This window comes from Pelophylax lessonae, assembly GCF_965119305.1.
Source record: "Pelophylax lessonae genome assembly, chromosome: 3".
NCBI classification, from domain to species: domain Eukaryota; kingdom Metazoa; phylum Chordata; class Amphibia; order Anura; family Ranidae; genus Pelophylax; species Pelophylax lessonae.
Window position 1 is genome coordinate 200,572,825 of NC_138770.1, and position 16,243 is coordinate 200,589,067.

At 50.7% G+C, this 16,243-nt stretch overlaps 1 protein-coding gene across 2 annotated transcripts in view; it reads right to left on the minus strand.

The window, feature by feature from the left end:
- FARP2 (FERM, ARH/RhoGEF and pleckstrin domain protein 2) overlaps window positions 1-16,243 on the minus strand; it is a 217,130-nt gene that overhangs the window by 55,747 nt on the left and 145,140 nt on the right. For both annotated transcript variants that reach the window (XR_014225029.1, XM_082250070.1), the window contains exon 17: window positions 2,721-2,958. Coding sequence is in view for 1 of the 2 variants with exons in the window: in XM_082250070.1 (XP_082106196.1) it covers window positions 2,721-2,958 (238 nt within the window). In the remaining variant the exon portion in view is untranslated. The remainder of the gene's footprint in view (window positions 1-2,720; window positions 2,959-16,243) is intronic.

Below are 16,243 nucleotides of genomic sequence, written 5' to 3' on the forward strand. Positions count from 1 at the left end.
GCATACAGCATTAGCATTGAGTAGAAGCAACAAAACCAAAACAGGTAAAACTGAACAGGTAACCAGCAAAATGATCAGACACAAGCCTGTGGCTTGATCAGTACTTAACCTTGCTCCCTGCTTTCTGGATTGACAACACTGCCTCGGTTGCTGTACCCTCCTACCATGAGCTGCAGTGTCTGGGAGAGAGAGAATATGAGACACACAAAGAAGGATTTGGCTCAGTCAGGGAAGGTAGAGGGAGTTTATTGTTTTTTTTTTTTTTTATGAAGCTTGTGCATCAAATATTAACATGATGTGGTACGTGTTTAGACAATTGTGTTATGCACAATTTTAGAGTGATTGGCTGCTGTTTCGAATGGCCTGCAATTTGAATAGTAGCACATATACACAGTATTTGCACTGTAAAATCCCTATAATATAAACCTTTATTTCTTGTACTAATAATATCGTTTAAAAGAGAAGTTTGGGAATTTTTTTTTTCTTTTTACAAATCATACTGCAGCATCGCTCCGATATTGCATCTGTCCCCTGCCGGCTCTAAGACTGAAAATGTAGAAACAAACAACACTGATCACTCAGTGCTCCATGAGCAGAACGCTGGTGACTCTCAGTCACCGGCTCTCTGCTCTGCGCTCCCCCGCATCACTATAGAGCTGGACTTTGAGGGGGCGGGAGTGGAACTGGCTGGCTCAGGGTCTTGACAGCTCGCTGAGAGGCTGAGCCAGGTGCCGGTCCAAGCTCCTGGGTAGATCCCAACCATATGGTCATGAACTTTTCCATGCCTGGACCGACTCTGTGACGTCAGCCGACAGCAGCCTTCAGCCTACTATCAGTTGAAAATGGATCACAGGAGAAGTACAGGGAAACAAGCTATGGCTGTACTTCTCCTTTAAAACTGAAAAGTAATTTCAACCAACATTTCCCATTTTTATCAGTTAACAGTAATCATTTTCATCTAGAGAGAGACAGTTGTCATTTTTAATCACTTAAGCTTACCATCTCTTTGATGTAGTTGTGAGAAATGACCGATCCCGGCTGCTGTCACAAATGTGTGACCACAGTGGTATCCCTAACCATTGTGAGGATAGCTGGCCTCATACTGCACAGATATTTTACAGCATGTGGGACCATAATCTAAGTGCTAGCAGACAGAGTGATCAGCACTGTGTTGGTTAGCTCTGCAGTTAACCATTCATACAGCAAAACAGCTGCTACAATGTGTTCTAAAGGCACACACACAAACACCGTTCATAGGATCTGTTATACTTAACAATTTTGGCCTTAAGGCCGCATTCACGCATGGTTTGAATGCGTGACAAAGTGCACAGGAAACGCGCGTTTTGTCAGAAATTGAGGAGACATTGTTAATGACACCCTAAATGTGCTTAGCATACGTGCGTTTTGTGACATAGTAAACACACCACAAACGCACCAAAGCATGCGTTGAGAAAACATGCGATGCTCCACATCCGAAAAGGTTCTGGAGCTTTTGTTATGCTTAAGGCAGACTATTCAAGTGAATGGGTTACCCTACGCACAACACGTGCTAATGTGCACAGAAAATGTGAGTGGGAATGCGCGTTCCCGCTACATGAAGTGTAAATGAGGTCTAAGAAATGTCTAATACACACCGCCATGAAAGTTCAGATCTAGTAAAATATTTACAGAAACAGAATGTATAAAACTGACAAGAACAGCAACAGAAAAATAAACGTGAATAACAAAGAAAAGTGCAAATAAGCAATCTGTTCTTTGCGTTCAGGCAGAGCACCTCCAGGTAGTAGAATTCTGATCTGGTGTAGCAGAATTATTGGCTCTCAGAATGATTCCTAGCATATGTGTGTTGTCTTGATGGTAAATAGACAGCTGCAGTGGTTGTAGCCGCTTTTTGTGGTCCTTTTTTTGAAGGCGTTACTGCGCCCTCCCCCGCTCAATTACAGGGGTTAAAGCTGAAGTTTAGCCCCACTCTGTTGAGCGCATCTCTGTTGCTTTAATGACTTAACCTATTTTTAAGGAAGTATGTCCCACCTTGTACAGGTGAGATAGAGCCCTTTGAAATCTTGTTCAGTCTTCACTGCAGCTTCAGCGAACAAGCTTCCGATGGAGACCAGCCCCGTCCTCTACAACAAAAAGTGTTTTATAGTATACAAAGCTTGTAATCTAGCCTCTGAATTGGGAAGAATCCTGTAATTCATCAGACTCTCCCCCATTCAGAAGTCATGGTACATGTACCGTACACTATGAAAACTTTTCCTGATGGAGGATGAGGGTGGAGGGAGCGGGTCCCTATTGAGAGCTTGTTTACTGCAGCTTCGCAGAAGACTCAGAGCGACTAATTTCCTCAGCACCAAAGGTTCAGCAGCAGTAAGAGGACTGGACATCCCTGCACAGATTTCTACACAATTCATCTGCCTGCACAACGTATGACTATTTCTTTACAGGTAAGCTAGGTCATTAACCATGAAAGAATTTTTTTTGTGCCAATTGTCAGCTTTAATTTGGGGAAGTAGGAGTGCCAATATCCATTAGAATATTCTAGCAGCCCTTCCCACAATGTCTATTTTCTTATTATAGTTCTATTTAAATTTTACCAGGATCAACAGGTATTTTTAGCACTTATCAAACATATATAACAGAACACTTAGGTATAGTAAACCGATCCAGAGGGAACAAATATGAATGTTGTCTGGTTAATTCCGTAGACAAGGAAAGCTTACTTTGGCAGTTGTTATAATCATGGTGTGAAGGCGGATAATGGCGACACAGACGCTCTAGTAATTTTTCATACTGTAGGGGGCGCTGCAGAGGCTTCAACAGAAGACAGCTGAGTGGCAAATAACATAATCTCTGTTGTTCAAATTCTTGCAATAGAACATCCACCTCATGCTTCCCATGAGTTTTCCTTTGCATCTCCAGAAAGACTTCTTCTAATTTATGCAATGATGGGAGCAATGCCTATAACAGACAAGTAGAAATGTGAAGATTAAGGTAAATTATTGTGCTAGCTGGATAAAACTACCATTATCAGTAGTTGAGAGATGTAATCTAATAAAAATGTATTGAGGTCCTCAACTTCTATATGCCCCCCCCCCTAATGTCCCTATTAGCATCCATATTTTCAAAAAATGTAATACCATTTTTTGTGTGTTGATATGGAGAAAACAAACCCCTCGTATTAAACTTGAAACACTACAGGAACCACAAGATGCAGGTGGGCTGGCGGTACCCAATCCCTTCTATTACTACATGGATGGACAACTACAGCACCCCACAGCCTGGCAATCCCAATTTTCACGATCCCATTAAACACATACTAGCAACCATGCTATCTAACAACAATCTAATAGATTGTCTGGAAGCAATTTAGAGTCCTCTCTCAATACCCTACTTTAGCCTTAATAGATAAAATCTGGTGTAAAGCTAAACAACATTTCCACCGTTTGGGTTTTACCACTTTCACTCTTATTTTTAACAATAGTAATTACTTTGAACTCCAGAAACTACAGGGATTCACAACCTGATCCAGGTATGGTCTTACCTACATTCCACAACTCTACCATGGTCAACTAGTGAAAGACTTCCAGACACCGAGGAAGGAATATGTCTTTTTATAGAAGGCAATGTTACAAGTTGTGTAAGTATCTTAGGCTTAACCAGTACCCATGTAGACAACCTGGATTGGGAGGAAATGGCATGTCTGAGTTGAAAGTATTGATAGAATATGTGATTTGGTAAATCATATTTCGCCCTTGTACAGTTCCCTTAAGTCCCAGGTTTCCAAAGCCATGTCTCACAAGTGTAGAACTCAATGTTCAGAAGACTTAGGACATATTTCAGATGAGGTATGGTGTGCTATACGTGATAATTTACCTACGGTTTCTTTGTCATCAGCCAAGACGCTCACTCAGCTTTTGATCATACACCGCACCTATCGTACACTTAATAAACTACATGCCTAGAATAGAAGGGATACTCCCCTATGCCCGAGATGTGTCGAGGACAACGGCACTTTCCTTCATATGTTATGGAAGTGCCCAAAATTGGTGAGATACTGGAAACAGGTGATCAGATTTATTAACAGGTTATGGAAACTTACTTTTACGCTAGAGCCTAAACTCTGCTTACTGGGCTGGTTAAATGAGGAGATATACGTATACACCACACACATACATAGCTATTATTAAAGTTCTATTCATTGCTTGGAAACTTATAGCGCAGAAATGGCTCTCTACAAGACCCCCCTCCCATAACGAATAGGTTACCGCTGACAATATAGCTCTGCTAAGGGAGAAACTGGTTTATCAGCACAGAGATAGTCCAACAAAATTTTTTTTTAAATCAAGAGAAAACTTTATTGAAATGTACAAACAGATACATAACATAACAACAGAGTCCAGAGCACACTCAGCACAACCCGCAATGTACACATGCATATATAAACAACATGCAACGTTAGCACAGCCGCCACTCAGTTAATACATCTTACCCATCCAGAGAAGTAGGTATATGCCCGTCCTAGCCGCCCACACCGCCCCCCCCTCAGCGAACACAGAAGTGGAGGTTGGAATGGAAACAGTATCCAGCATGGCCGGCCCCCCAGTACTCACACCACCCCCGCCAAGATATTATTAAGGACCAGGTCCACCGGGGCCAGGCCCGGGACGGCCAACAACGGGGTCCACAGCGTGTCAAATTTTCTAGGGTTGCCCCTATGTTGGTAGATATATTTTTCTAAACGAAGCGTGTCACCCATTGCAGCAATCCACTCTTTAACCAAAGGAGCCCTCAGGGAAATCCAGTGCCGCAAAATCAGCTTTTTTTGCCTGAAACAGCGCCCGGCCAATGGCCTGCAGAGCTGGCAGCGGGGCCTGATCACCACTCAGGATGCCCAGCAAGCAAACTTTGGGATCCTCCTGCACCCGAACCCCGAAGGCCCCTGAGATTGTCCCAAGCACATCCCTCCAATACACATGAAGCTTGGGGCACTGCCACAGGAGATGCAACAAGTCACCATGATCCCTCATGCACCTACCACACAGAGGAGAGTCTCTCCTATCCATCCTATGTAGTCTGACCGTAATGTAGTGGGTTCCATACACAATATATAGTTGAGACAGTCGCTGAGCCACGTTAAGGGAGCTAAGCTGTACCGCCTGCAGGGCCTCCTCCCACTGCTCATCCTCAAAAACTCCCACGTCCCGCTCCCAATGGGGAACCATACGAAGCGGATGACGATCCATAAAAGTCCCCAGCAACAGGGAATAACAATGTGAGATAAATCCCTTAAATTCACGGACCGTAGACATAAAGTGAAATATTGGTGCAGGTGACTGAACCCAAATATCCTCCCCCTCCTGGGCCCTGACAGCATGGTGTAGCTGGAAGTAGTAGAACTGCATGGGCCGAGGAAGATGAAAAGCCTCCCTCAGTGCATCAAAGGAGCGGAGCACCCCACCGCAGAATATATGTTTCAAATGGGAAACGCCAAACCCCAACCACTTAGCGCCATATGGCAGCACAGCCAGCTCAGGGTATCTGGCATTCGCCCAAATAGGGCTGAAGGCCGTATATCCCACTACCTGCTGCAACTGGCGAGCCTTGTTCCAGATTTTTTGCATGAGGACATACGTCGGAAACCGTTTGCTAGACTTTCCCAGCCGCAGCGACTCCAAATGCGACGCCAGCTCTCCCCGGCGGGTCAGAAGGCCTGCAACAGACCCCCCCCCCTCACTCATAGCCCGGGCAATTTGTTGTAGCTGTGAAGCTAGGTAGTACAACCAGGGATTGGGTACCGCCAGGCCCCCCAAGTCCTTGGGACGCTGAAGGTGTTCTAACTTGATTCTGGGGTTTTTAGAGAGCCACAAAAGAGATTGAAAAATGGTATTAATTCTAAACACTCGCAGAGGGATAACCACCGGCGAATTGTGAAGAGCATACAGGAGTTGGGGCATAAGTATCATTTTTATAAGATTGGCCCGGCCCGCCAAAGACATGCGCAGCCTGGACCAAACCTTGACTTTATCCCTGAACCGAGCGAGAAGGGGGGCTAGATTGAGGCGTACATAATCTAGTGGCTGTGGAGTCACCTGCAGCCCCAAATAACGGAATTCAGAGGACAGGGGAATCCCAGCCACCCCGACCGCCTGCGAGCCCCGGGTATCATCTAACAACATCAAGGAGGACTTGGTCCAATTAATAAGCAGGCCGGAGTATGAGCCAAAAGTCGTAATGACTGTCATAGCCTCCGTCAGGGAGCCCGACGTGTTGCCTAACAGCAGCATGGTGTCATCAGCGTATAACATAATTTTTTCCTCCATAGTGCCGTAGCGGAAACCCACTATTGACTGATTAGATCTGACAAGAGCAGCGAGGGGCTCTATGGCCAGGGCAAAAATTAAAGGCGACAGGGGGCACCCTTGACGTGTACCCCTGAAAAGGGAGAAGGGGTGAGACACCCTGCCCCCCTCTCTAATAGCGGCCATTGGGTCATGATAGAGGAGCTGCACCTAGGAAATAAAATTCTCGCCAAACCCAAACCGGGACATGACTGCCCACAGGTAGTCCCATTCTACACTATCAAACGCTTTTTGTGCGTCAAGCAGTGCCCTACTACCCCCATTATCCGCCTGGGACTGTAAATTCAGAAACAAGCGACGGAGATTAATGGACGTCAACTTTTGTGGCATGAACCCCGACTGATCGGAGTGGATGATAGACGCAACCACCTGATTAAGCCGCAACGCCAAAGCTTTTGCCAAAATTTTTATATCGCTCTGTAAAAGCGAGATAGGGCGGTAAGACCCAGGGTCCAGACCCTCCTTCCCCGGCTTCAACAAAAGGATAATGTTAGCCTTGGTCATGGAAAGAGGCAACCGCATATTCCGCTTAGCCTCCGCAAAGACCTCCAGAAGATGGGGCAGCGTCTCCTCCGCGTATTCCTTATACACCTCCATCGGTATCCCATCCTCCCCCGGTGCCTTGGAATTGGGAAAGGACGCCGAGGCACACTGCCGTTCCTCCAAGGTCAGAGGAGCCTCAAGTAAGGCCCACTCCGAGTCCAACAAGGAAGGCAGGGGGATAGAACCCACATACTCCAAAAGCTCCGCGGCAGAGTGCTCCGCACGGGATCTATACAGGGACTCATAATATTCCAGCAAAACATCCATGACCTGATCAGGGGCGTTAACTACCCAACCCTCGCAGTTTCTAAGTGCTCCTATAGGCGGCGTCATTTGATGAGAGCGGGCAATCCTGGCCAAAAGGCGACCAGTGGACTCCCCCTCCTCATAGTATGCCTGCCGCTGAAAGAACCTCCGCCGCTCAGCACCTGAAGTGTTGATGCGGAGAAGAGCCTCCTGGGCCGCCAGCCATCCCTCCCTGTTGGCCTCCGAGGGGTCCGCCACATAGCGGGCCTCCAGCTGGGTCACCAATCCCTCAGCCTGTGTCCCCTGAGCAGCCGTGTTTTTCTTAATGGCCTGAACCTCTCGAATGAACAAGCCACGTAGATAGGCCTTAAAGGCTTCCCACTGAATGCCCCGCTCCCCTACAGCATTATGAACCACCCAGAACTCCCTCATAGCAGCTCTAAGACGGTCATGAGAAGGGAACAGGTGCAACCAGAAAGCGTTTAACTTCCATGGAGCCCTCTGCAACGTGGCACTGGGGCGCACCGCCAGGTACACCACTAGTGGGGAATGATCCGAGACGCCCCGAGGAGCGTATTGGACATCCTCTACAAATCTGATGACGGGGGTGGAGCAGAGGCATAGGTCTATGCGCGAAAGGGAGGTATGGGTTTTCGAGAAGCATGAAAAGACCCTGGCTCCTGGATTACGGAGCCGCTAGAGGTCAATCCAACCCAGCTCTCCGCCAAATTTTGCCAGTGCCGAGCGCCCCACCCCTCCACTCCCCACCGCAGCAGAGTGCCGATCCAACTGAGTATCAAACACACAATTAAAGTCACCCACAATATATACCGGGACTTCCGGACGGTTCACAAGATATACCACCAGCTTTCTCAGAATCTCACTATGGAACGGTGGCGGTATATAGATGAAGGCCAGAACACAGTGTACAGTATACAATCTACAATGGATAAATACGAACCGCCCCTCACTGTCAATTAGGCTGTGATGCTCCTGAAAGTCGAGGGACCGATGGACCAACACACTAACCCCCCGGGAGTACGAGGTGTGAGTGGAATGGTATTCCCAGCCCGCCCAGACATAATGCAGCCAGGATCGCGAGTCCGCATCAAAGTGCGTCTCCTGTAAGGAGCAAATGGCTGGAAAATGCCTGCGCAGGGCCGCAGAGACCATAGACCTCTTAAGAGGGTCCCGCAACCCCCGGACGTTCCAGGAGACAATTGGAACCGCAGTCATGGTGGGTGGCAGTACATCAATACAACAGGAGACACAATAGGGCAGGCCCATAGGGGCCACAGCAGCCGAAACAGGGGGCAGCGGCAGAGGCACTCCTGGCACGCTCGGCCATCAGCAGTCCAGCGGGATGTGTAAGCAGGCTCCAGACTCCAAAACAGGAAGGCCAACATGACCCTCCAACAGGTAGAAAAAAAACAAAACAACAGTACTCCGGTCCGTGGGGACCCCGACCCAGTACACCAGCTCCCAGGAGCAGGGTCCACAGTCACCAGAGCAGCAGTCCGTGTCCCCAAGAAGACCCCCAAATCTTCACCCCCACCCTCACCCAGGACAACAGGTCCCAGCAGCATCAAAAAGAAAGCAGACTGTCCGCTGCTGTGAGAACATAAAATAAAAAAATAAGGGGGGGGGGAATAGTGGGGGAAGGGACAAAAGCAAACAGGCAGAGGAACCAAAGTTCTGCTGCATGGACAGATCCTTGAAGCTCCAAAAACAGACCATAGAAAAAAATCACGTATCCCAACAGATCTCCAAGATAAAAACACTAAAAGGGATTAGGGGGTCACCGCCCCACAAAACGACAGGACTGAGAGCACTCGCCCCAGGCTCAATCCGCACCATCATTTGGAGGTGGCTGACGTGGGTGAAGAAGGTGCTCGTTGTGGTCAATCCAGGACGAAGCTTCGGACGGATCCTCAAAAAACTGAATTTTTGTAAAATCTTACCGTAAAATTCCTTTCTCTGAGTCCTCCGACAGTCGCCGCCACTTCATAATCTTCACTAATGGGGTAATTGACCTTTGCTCCGCAGGAGTAGCTAGGCAACAAGATTTGTTAATATCAAAGCTTTTAGCATATCACACCCCTAGGGGGTGGTCCCTCAGTCAATACCTCCCTGTTTCCAGCATTCTCAACTCTGTTTCATTAGCATAGCAGTAGAGTACATAAACAAACCCCAAAAGAGGGGCGGAGGCGGCGACTGTCGGAGGACTCAGAGAAAGGAATTTTACGGTAACATTTTACAAAAATTCAGTTTTCTCTTACATCCTCCGACAGTCGCCGCCACTTCATAATCTTCACTAATGGGGACGTCCCAAAGCAGTGTAGACATGAGGGGTGGGAAAAAACGCAGCCGCGCATAAAGCAACGCAGTACCCACATCAGAGAAAGGAACCTTACCAAAGCAAGAGAACCAACCTGGCAACAGGAAAACGTGCTCAACAGGAGCAACAACCCAGGAAGAACAAGTAACTCAGGGGTAAAAACACCCCAACAGCCAAGGGCCCAAACAAGGGACCTTAAGGCACTGCCGCACTAAGAACTTTACGGCCAAAGGAAGCATCTGCCGATGCCTGAACATCCACTTTGTAAAATTTTGAGAAGGTGTGAACGGACGACCAAGTCGCCGCCTTACACACCTGGGCCACAGAAGCCTGATGACGATAGGCCCAAGACGTACTCAGAGATCTGGTAGAGTGTGCCTTCACAGGGAAAGGAGGAACCTTTCCCATTCAAAGCATAGGCTTGCACAATCGTCTGTCTGATCCATTTGGCGATGGTAGCAGCCGACGCCGCCATGCCCTTCCGAGGTCCCTCTGGAAGGACGAATAGGGAATGCGACTTGCGAAAGGACTTAGTCGATGACAGGTAAACCCTGATCGCCCGAACAACATCCAAGGCATGCAAAGCCACCTCCTTCGGATGCTTAGGCTTCGCGCAAAAGACAATGTCCTCATTCAGGTGAAACTCCGAGATCCTTTTCGGAAGAAAGGATGGGTTAGGTCGCAAGACCACCTTATCCAAGTGAATCACCAAGTAGGGAGAGCTGCAGGACAAAGCCGCCAGCTCCGACACCCTGCGAGCCGAAGTGATCGCTACCAAAAAGGCAACCTTCTTGGACAACAGAGACAACGAGATCTCCCTGATCTTTTCAAAGGGAGCCTGTTGTAACACGGACAGAACCAAGTTCAAGTCCCATGGGAGCAAAGGTTTCCTCCTAGGAGGGGCCAAATGTCGCACCCCCTGAACAAAGGTGCTAATCAATGAATTAGACGCCACTGGGCGCTGAAAAAGAACGGCCAGCGCAGAAATCTGACCCTTAATTGTGGCCAGAGCCAAACGCTGGTCCACACCAGTTTGGAGGAAAGCCAACACTCTTGACACCAAGTATGAGCGAGGAGAATACCCCCTTGGACTCACACCAGGCTAAGTACGCTTTCCAAGTACGGTAGTAAATTTTTCCCGAAGAGGCTTTTCTAGCCTTGATCAAAGTGGGAATGACCTCAGGGGAGAGACCCCTATCCTTCAGGACCTGGCTTTCAACAGCCAGGCCGTTAAAGCCAGCGACTGTAAAGCAGGATGGAATATCGGCCCTTGAGACAGAAGGTCGTCCCGAAGCGGCAGACGCCACGGAGCGTCGACTGCCAGATTTATGAGGTCTGCGTACCAAGACCGGCGAGGCCAGTCCGGTGCCACCAGAATCACCGCGTGCGGTTCCGAGGCCAGCCTGCGAAGCAGCCTGGACAGCAGCTGAATCGGTGGAAAGGCATACATCAGACGATACTGATGCCAGGGCACCACAAACGCGTCTGAGGCGTCTGCCCGAGGATCGCGCGTCCTTGCCACGAACCATTCCACCTTGTTGTTCAGACGAGACGCGAACAGGTCCACATCTGGAAGACCCCACTTCGCGCACAACATCTGGAAGACATCCGGGTGAAGGGACCATTCCCCCTGGTCCAGGGTCTGGCGACTCAGATAGTCCGCCTGCCAGTTCTCCACCCCCGGAATGTGTACAGCCGTTATCGCCGGGACGTGCGTCTCTGCCCACAACAGAATGCTGTTTACTTCCCGAGCAGCACGGGCACTCCTGGTGCCCCCTTGATGGTTGATGTAGGCCACTGCTGTGGCATTGTCCGTCTGAACCCGAACCGGACGGCCCTGAAGCCGTTCCGACCAACGCAGAAGGCAAAGTTTTATCGCTCGCAATTCCAGAATGTTGATCAGAAGGGAGGATTCCTCCTCCGACCAAGTTCCCTGGGCGGACAGAATGCCCAGAACACCACCCCAGCCCGACAGGCTGGCATCCATGGTGATCACCGTCCACGACAAGGGATGAAAGGACTTGCCCCCCGACACCGCCGGGGACTGGAGCCACCACAAAAGACCCCTTCGGGTGTGGCGGCTCAATGAAAGCTGCCGATCCAGAGATTGCGGACGCCCGTCCCACTTGGCCAAGATCTCCGCCTGAAGACCCCGCGCGTGAAACTGGGCGAAGGGAATCGCCTCGAAAGCCGAGACCATTAGACCCAGACATCTCATACATGTCCGGAGGGACGAGCACTGAGTGTCCCTGAGGGACCTGACCTCGTCCTGAAGTGGCCGGAGCTTGTCTTCCGGCAGGAAGACCTTCGCTTGAGCAGAGTCCAGGATCATCCCCAGGTAGGGAAAACGAACCGACGGACACAACGTTGATTTTGGAAAATTTATCGTCCAACCAAACTCCTGCAGAGTCTGCATCGTGATAGGTCGTTCACCAGGCCCTGACTGGTCGCAGACCGAAGCAAGATATCGTCCAGATATCCCAAGACAGAGACGCCCTGGGCTCTCAATAAAGCCAGGACCGGCGCAAGCACCTTGGTGAAAACCCGCAGAGCCGAATCGAGACCGAAGGGTAACGCCACGAATTGGCAGTGATCCTCTACAATGGCGAATTGAAGGTACCTCTGGTGACCCTCGAAAATGGGGATGTGAAGGTACGCATCCTTCAGATCGATGGAGGCCATGAATTCCCCCGGAACCAGGGCAGCCACCACCGAGCGCAGGGATTCCATGCGGAACTTGCGAACCCGCACAAAGCGGTTCAGAGCTTTCAAGTCCAGAATCGGACGCACTTTGCCCTCCTTTCTGGGCACAGCGAACAGATTGGAGTAGAACCCCCGAAATCTGTCCCGATGAGGCACCGGAACCACCACTCCTTGGGCCCGCAGATCCCGCACCGCCAGGTGCAGATCCTGCAAACGCTCCGGAGACAGCTGAAGATTTGAGGGAAAAAATCTGCTCGCCGGCCGAGAGAGAAACTCGATCTTGTATTCAGAACGAACGATTTCCTGAACCCACCTGTCCCGAATGCGGGCCAGCCAGGGTTGAAGAAAACCGAGCAAACGTCCCCCCCACCCCAGAACCGGGTGAGGGCGCCCCTTCAGGCCGAATTGGTATGGGCAGCAGACCCTGACTGGCCGGACTTCTGCTTACCTGCCCACGGCTTCTTCTGGGAGCCTTGGCCCTTGAAGGGCTTGCCCTTGTATTGCGACTGAAAGGCACGAAAGGACCCCTGAGAGGGCCTAAACGAGATTCTTCTTACCGCGAACAAACTTATTCTTGTGAGTTTGGGGTAAGAGTGCTCTTTCCCCCGGAAATTCCCTTTATCAGAGAATCCAAAGACTCCCCAAAAAGGCGAGATCCCGCGTAGGGAAGATTAGCTAGAGTCTTGCGAGAAGATTGGTCAACCGACCAACATTTCAGCCATATCAGACGACGGTTCAACACCGCGACACTGGAGAGGCGTGCAGCCAAAGGGACTAAATCCAAGTCCGCATCGCACAAATACATGACACCCTGATGAATTTGATCCACCATAGCCAACGTTGTCGGCGGAGCAGAGTCAGCCACCAGGGTGCGCCGGAGCACCTGCGTCCAATCCGCAATAGCTTGGGCTGCCATAATGGAAGCAAAAATAGGCTTCAGCATAGAACCAGCAACCGTATAAGAATGATGGGCCAGAGACTCCAATCTCCTGTCTGTAGGGTCCCGAACACCGGGGTATCCTCAGCAGGAATCGCAGTGGATTTATTCAAAACTGTCACCGCGTGATCCACCTGAGGCGGCACACACCAACGCTCATCAGTGGTGGGTGTAAACGGATAACGCAGCCTGAACTTACTTGGCACAGTAAAAGGCTTCTTTAAATTGCACCATTGCTCATCAACAGCGCGCTGAAATTCCGCAGGGCAGGGAAAAACCTGCGCTGATTTGCGCTTCCTTTTCGTCCCATAAGAGGACATCAAAGCAGGAGGACACGGTTCATCCTGCAGATGCAGTGTTTCCTTGATAGAAGTAATCAACTCATCCATGAGTGCAAGCTCTTCAGGTGAGCCAGGGGGAGAAGTATCAACTCCTTCTACCTCAGCCTCCCCCTCAGACCCCACAAGGTCCAGAGATGAACGAGACCCTGAGAAGGGCACTCCAGCCAAAGCAGCCCCATCGCCCCCTGAATCCGAGGAAATGGATAACCTGGGCCGTTTTGCGGATCGATCAGCCATTAGCATCTGCACCTGAGAAGCCAAGTTCGCTACAACAGCAGCCAGATCAGCCCCCTCGGGGGATGCAGCAGCCCCTTGGCCCCCCCACCAAGGTGGGAGGAAACTTGCAATCCTGGGAATCCATGCCCCAGTATCAACTGAAATAAAGTACTGTCCCTTTAAGACCGCGGCGAGCGCAGCCCACCGCACACTACTGTATGCACCGACCCCCGCAGGGATAAGGAGCACTGAGCAAGGAAATACAGGATAAGGAAGGTAAAAACCTGGAGAGACCACACAGACTGCTGCCACCGATCGCTGTTCCAGAGCAAAAGGAAGTGATGCAATGACTGACCGCCCTATATAGCCTATGAAGGCTTCACAAACATGGGCGCTCGGCTGAGGGAATCAAGGCAACAAGAAAATGGCGCTGACATGTGCTCGCAGGAGCGATAGCCGGCAAAATGGCGGCGTTTGGCGCCAAAACACTGCGCTGTAACACACAGGGCCGGTCATCACAGTTTGCCAAGAAAAAATGCATGTCTGAGCCCAGTCTGCCCCATACATCTCACACAGCAGAGCGGGAGAGCCCCCCCCCCCCCCCCCGCAGCCCACAGAAAGGCAGCTATTCCACACAGGAATCTGACAGGGAGCTCAGCACTTACACAGACATGCAGGGTCACACAGTCACAGACTGACACCCAAACAGACAGGTCCCCACATAGAAATTTAATTACCAATCCGGATGGCGTGGGGAGCCTTCTCTAGCGACCAAACCGCTGTACTGAGGACAGGGAGTGTCGTAGCCAGGACGAAGTGGACTGCGGTGCGAAACCGCAAATGGCGTCCGGTGAGGTAGCCACCTCACAGGCAGCATCCCTGCAGCGAGCAGGGATGGGTCGTTCAATATGCCAGGAAAACCTGAGCTGAACGCTTGATGGCAGGCTGGGGAAACCCCTGGCCCTCAGCCCTGGGATCCAGGTTGGCCAGACCGAAACCCAGCTCCGCATGATCATCTTCATCCGAGGAAAAAACTAAACTAAACTAATGCTGAGAAAAAAACAGCTAAGTAAAAGAAAGAGAAAAATACTTGAAATAAAATCAAATAGAGGATAGAAGGCTGAGACTGAAAGCCCCAGCACAGGAAACAGCCAGCCACTCCTAAGCTAGGCAATTGAAAACTGAGTTGAGAATGCTGGAAACAGGGAGGTATTGACTGAGGGACCACCCCCTAGGGGTGTGATATGCTAAAAGCTTTGATATTAACAAATCTTGTTGCCTAGCTACTCCTGCGGAGCAAAGGTCAATTACCCCATTAGTGAAGATTATGAAGTGGCGGCGACTGTCGGAGGACGTAAGAGAAAAGTGGTGTTGACCTCCAGCAATGAAACGAAACTTCGCCGGGTACAGCATAGCGTACGAGGCCTGTAGTTTCTGCAGTCGTTGCTTGACAGCGAAGAATTTCGCCCTGCTCCTCTGCACCTCAGCGGAAAAGTCCGGATAAAACGAGACACGCACCCCGTTGTACTGAACATCTTGCCTTTCCCGCGCCAGCCTCAGGATGGTCTCCTTGTCTCGGTAATTAAGCAGGCGGGCCAGCATGGTTCTCGGCGGGCGTCCCGGTTGCAGGGGTCGGGGGGGGGGGGGGAACTCTATGGGCTCGCTCCACAGCATACAGAGAGGAAAAGGCGTCCCCGCCAAAAGTGTCCTTCAGCCATGATTCCACAAATTCTGTGGGGTCTCTGCCTTCCACCTTCTCTGGGAGGCCAACAATTCTTATGTTGTTCCGCCGGAGACGGTTTTCCACATCCTCAGCCCTCTGCTCCAAGGCTCTGGCCAGACCTGCTGTCTGTCTGGACTCCCTGGTCAGGGGGGGGAATCTGATCCTCCATGTCACTGACTCGCCCCTCTACGGCAGTGGTGCGCTCCCTGACCTTCTGGAGGTCCTGCCGAAGAAGGGACACAGCTTCGGTCAGGCCCCCAAACTGCTTCTTAAGGTGGTCCACCAAGGCATTGCAGCGGTTTATGGCCCGTAGTATGTCCGCTAGCATGGGCTGCACATCCTCATCCCCATCCCCCTCCTCCATGCCACCTGGGATCTCAGCAGCACAGGCCTCATCCCCAGGCTCAATCCCTCCCGGGATGACCGGCCCAGGGTCAGCAGAGCTGGTAGCAGCGCTCGAGTCTTTCTCCTTCCCCTTCCCCACAGAGCCAGGGGATTTTTGGGCATAGAAGCGCATGTCACGCTGTGGCTCCTTCAGCGGGTGCTTCGATGGTTTAGGGGACTTACTTGAGGAGGAGGCAGAGTTCTCCGAGCTTTTGGAAGGACGCTGTGGGAGGCCGGGTGCGGCGCCATCTTGGTTCCCAGGCATCTTAGTGTCCCCACGGGTCTGGCGGCGGAGCATCACCCGGACACGAGAAGAAGAGAGTCCCGACGTGTGCCCTAAGGTGTGGAGATACGGCGGCGACCCGGTAAGCAACCGTGGAGACCGGGAAAAGGATCGTAGTTGCAGATACCTGCGGGAGCTCGGTGAGATGCGTCCTCTCACATGCCGCTCCA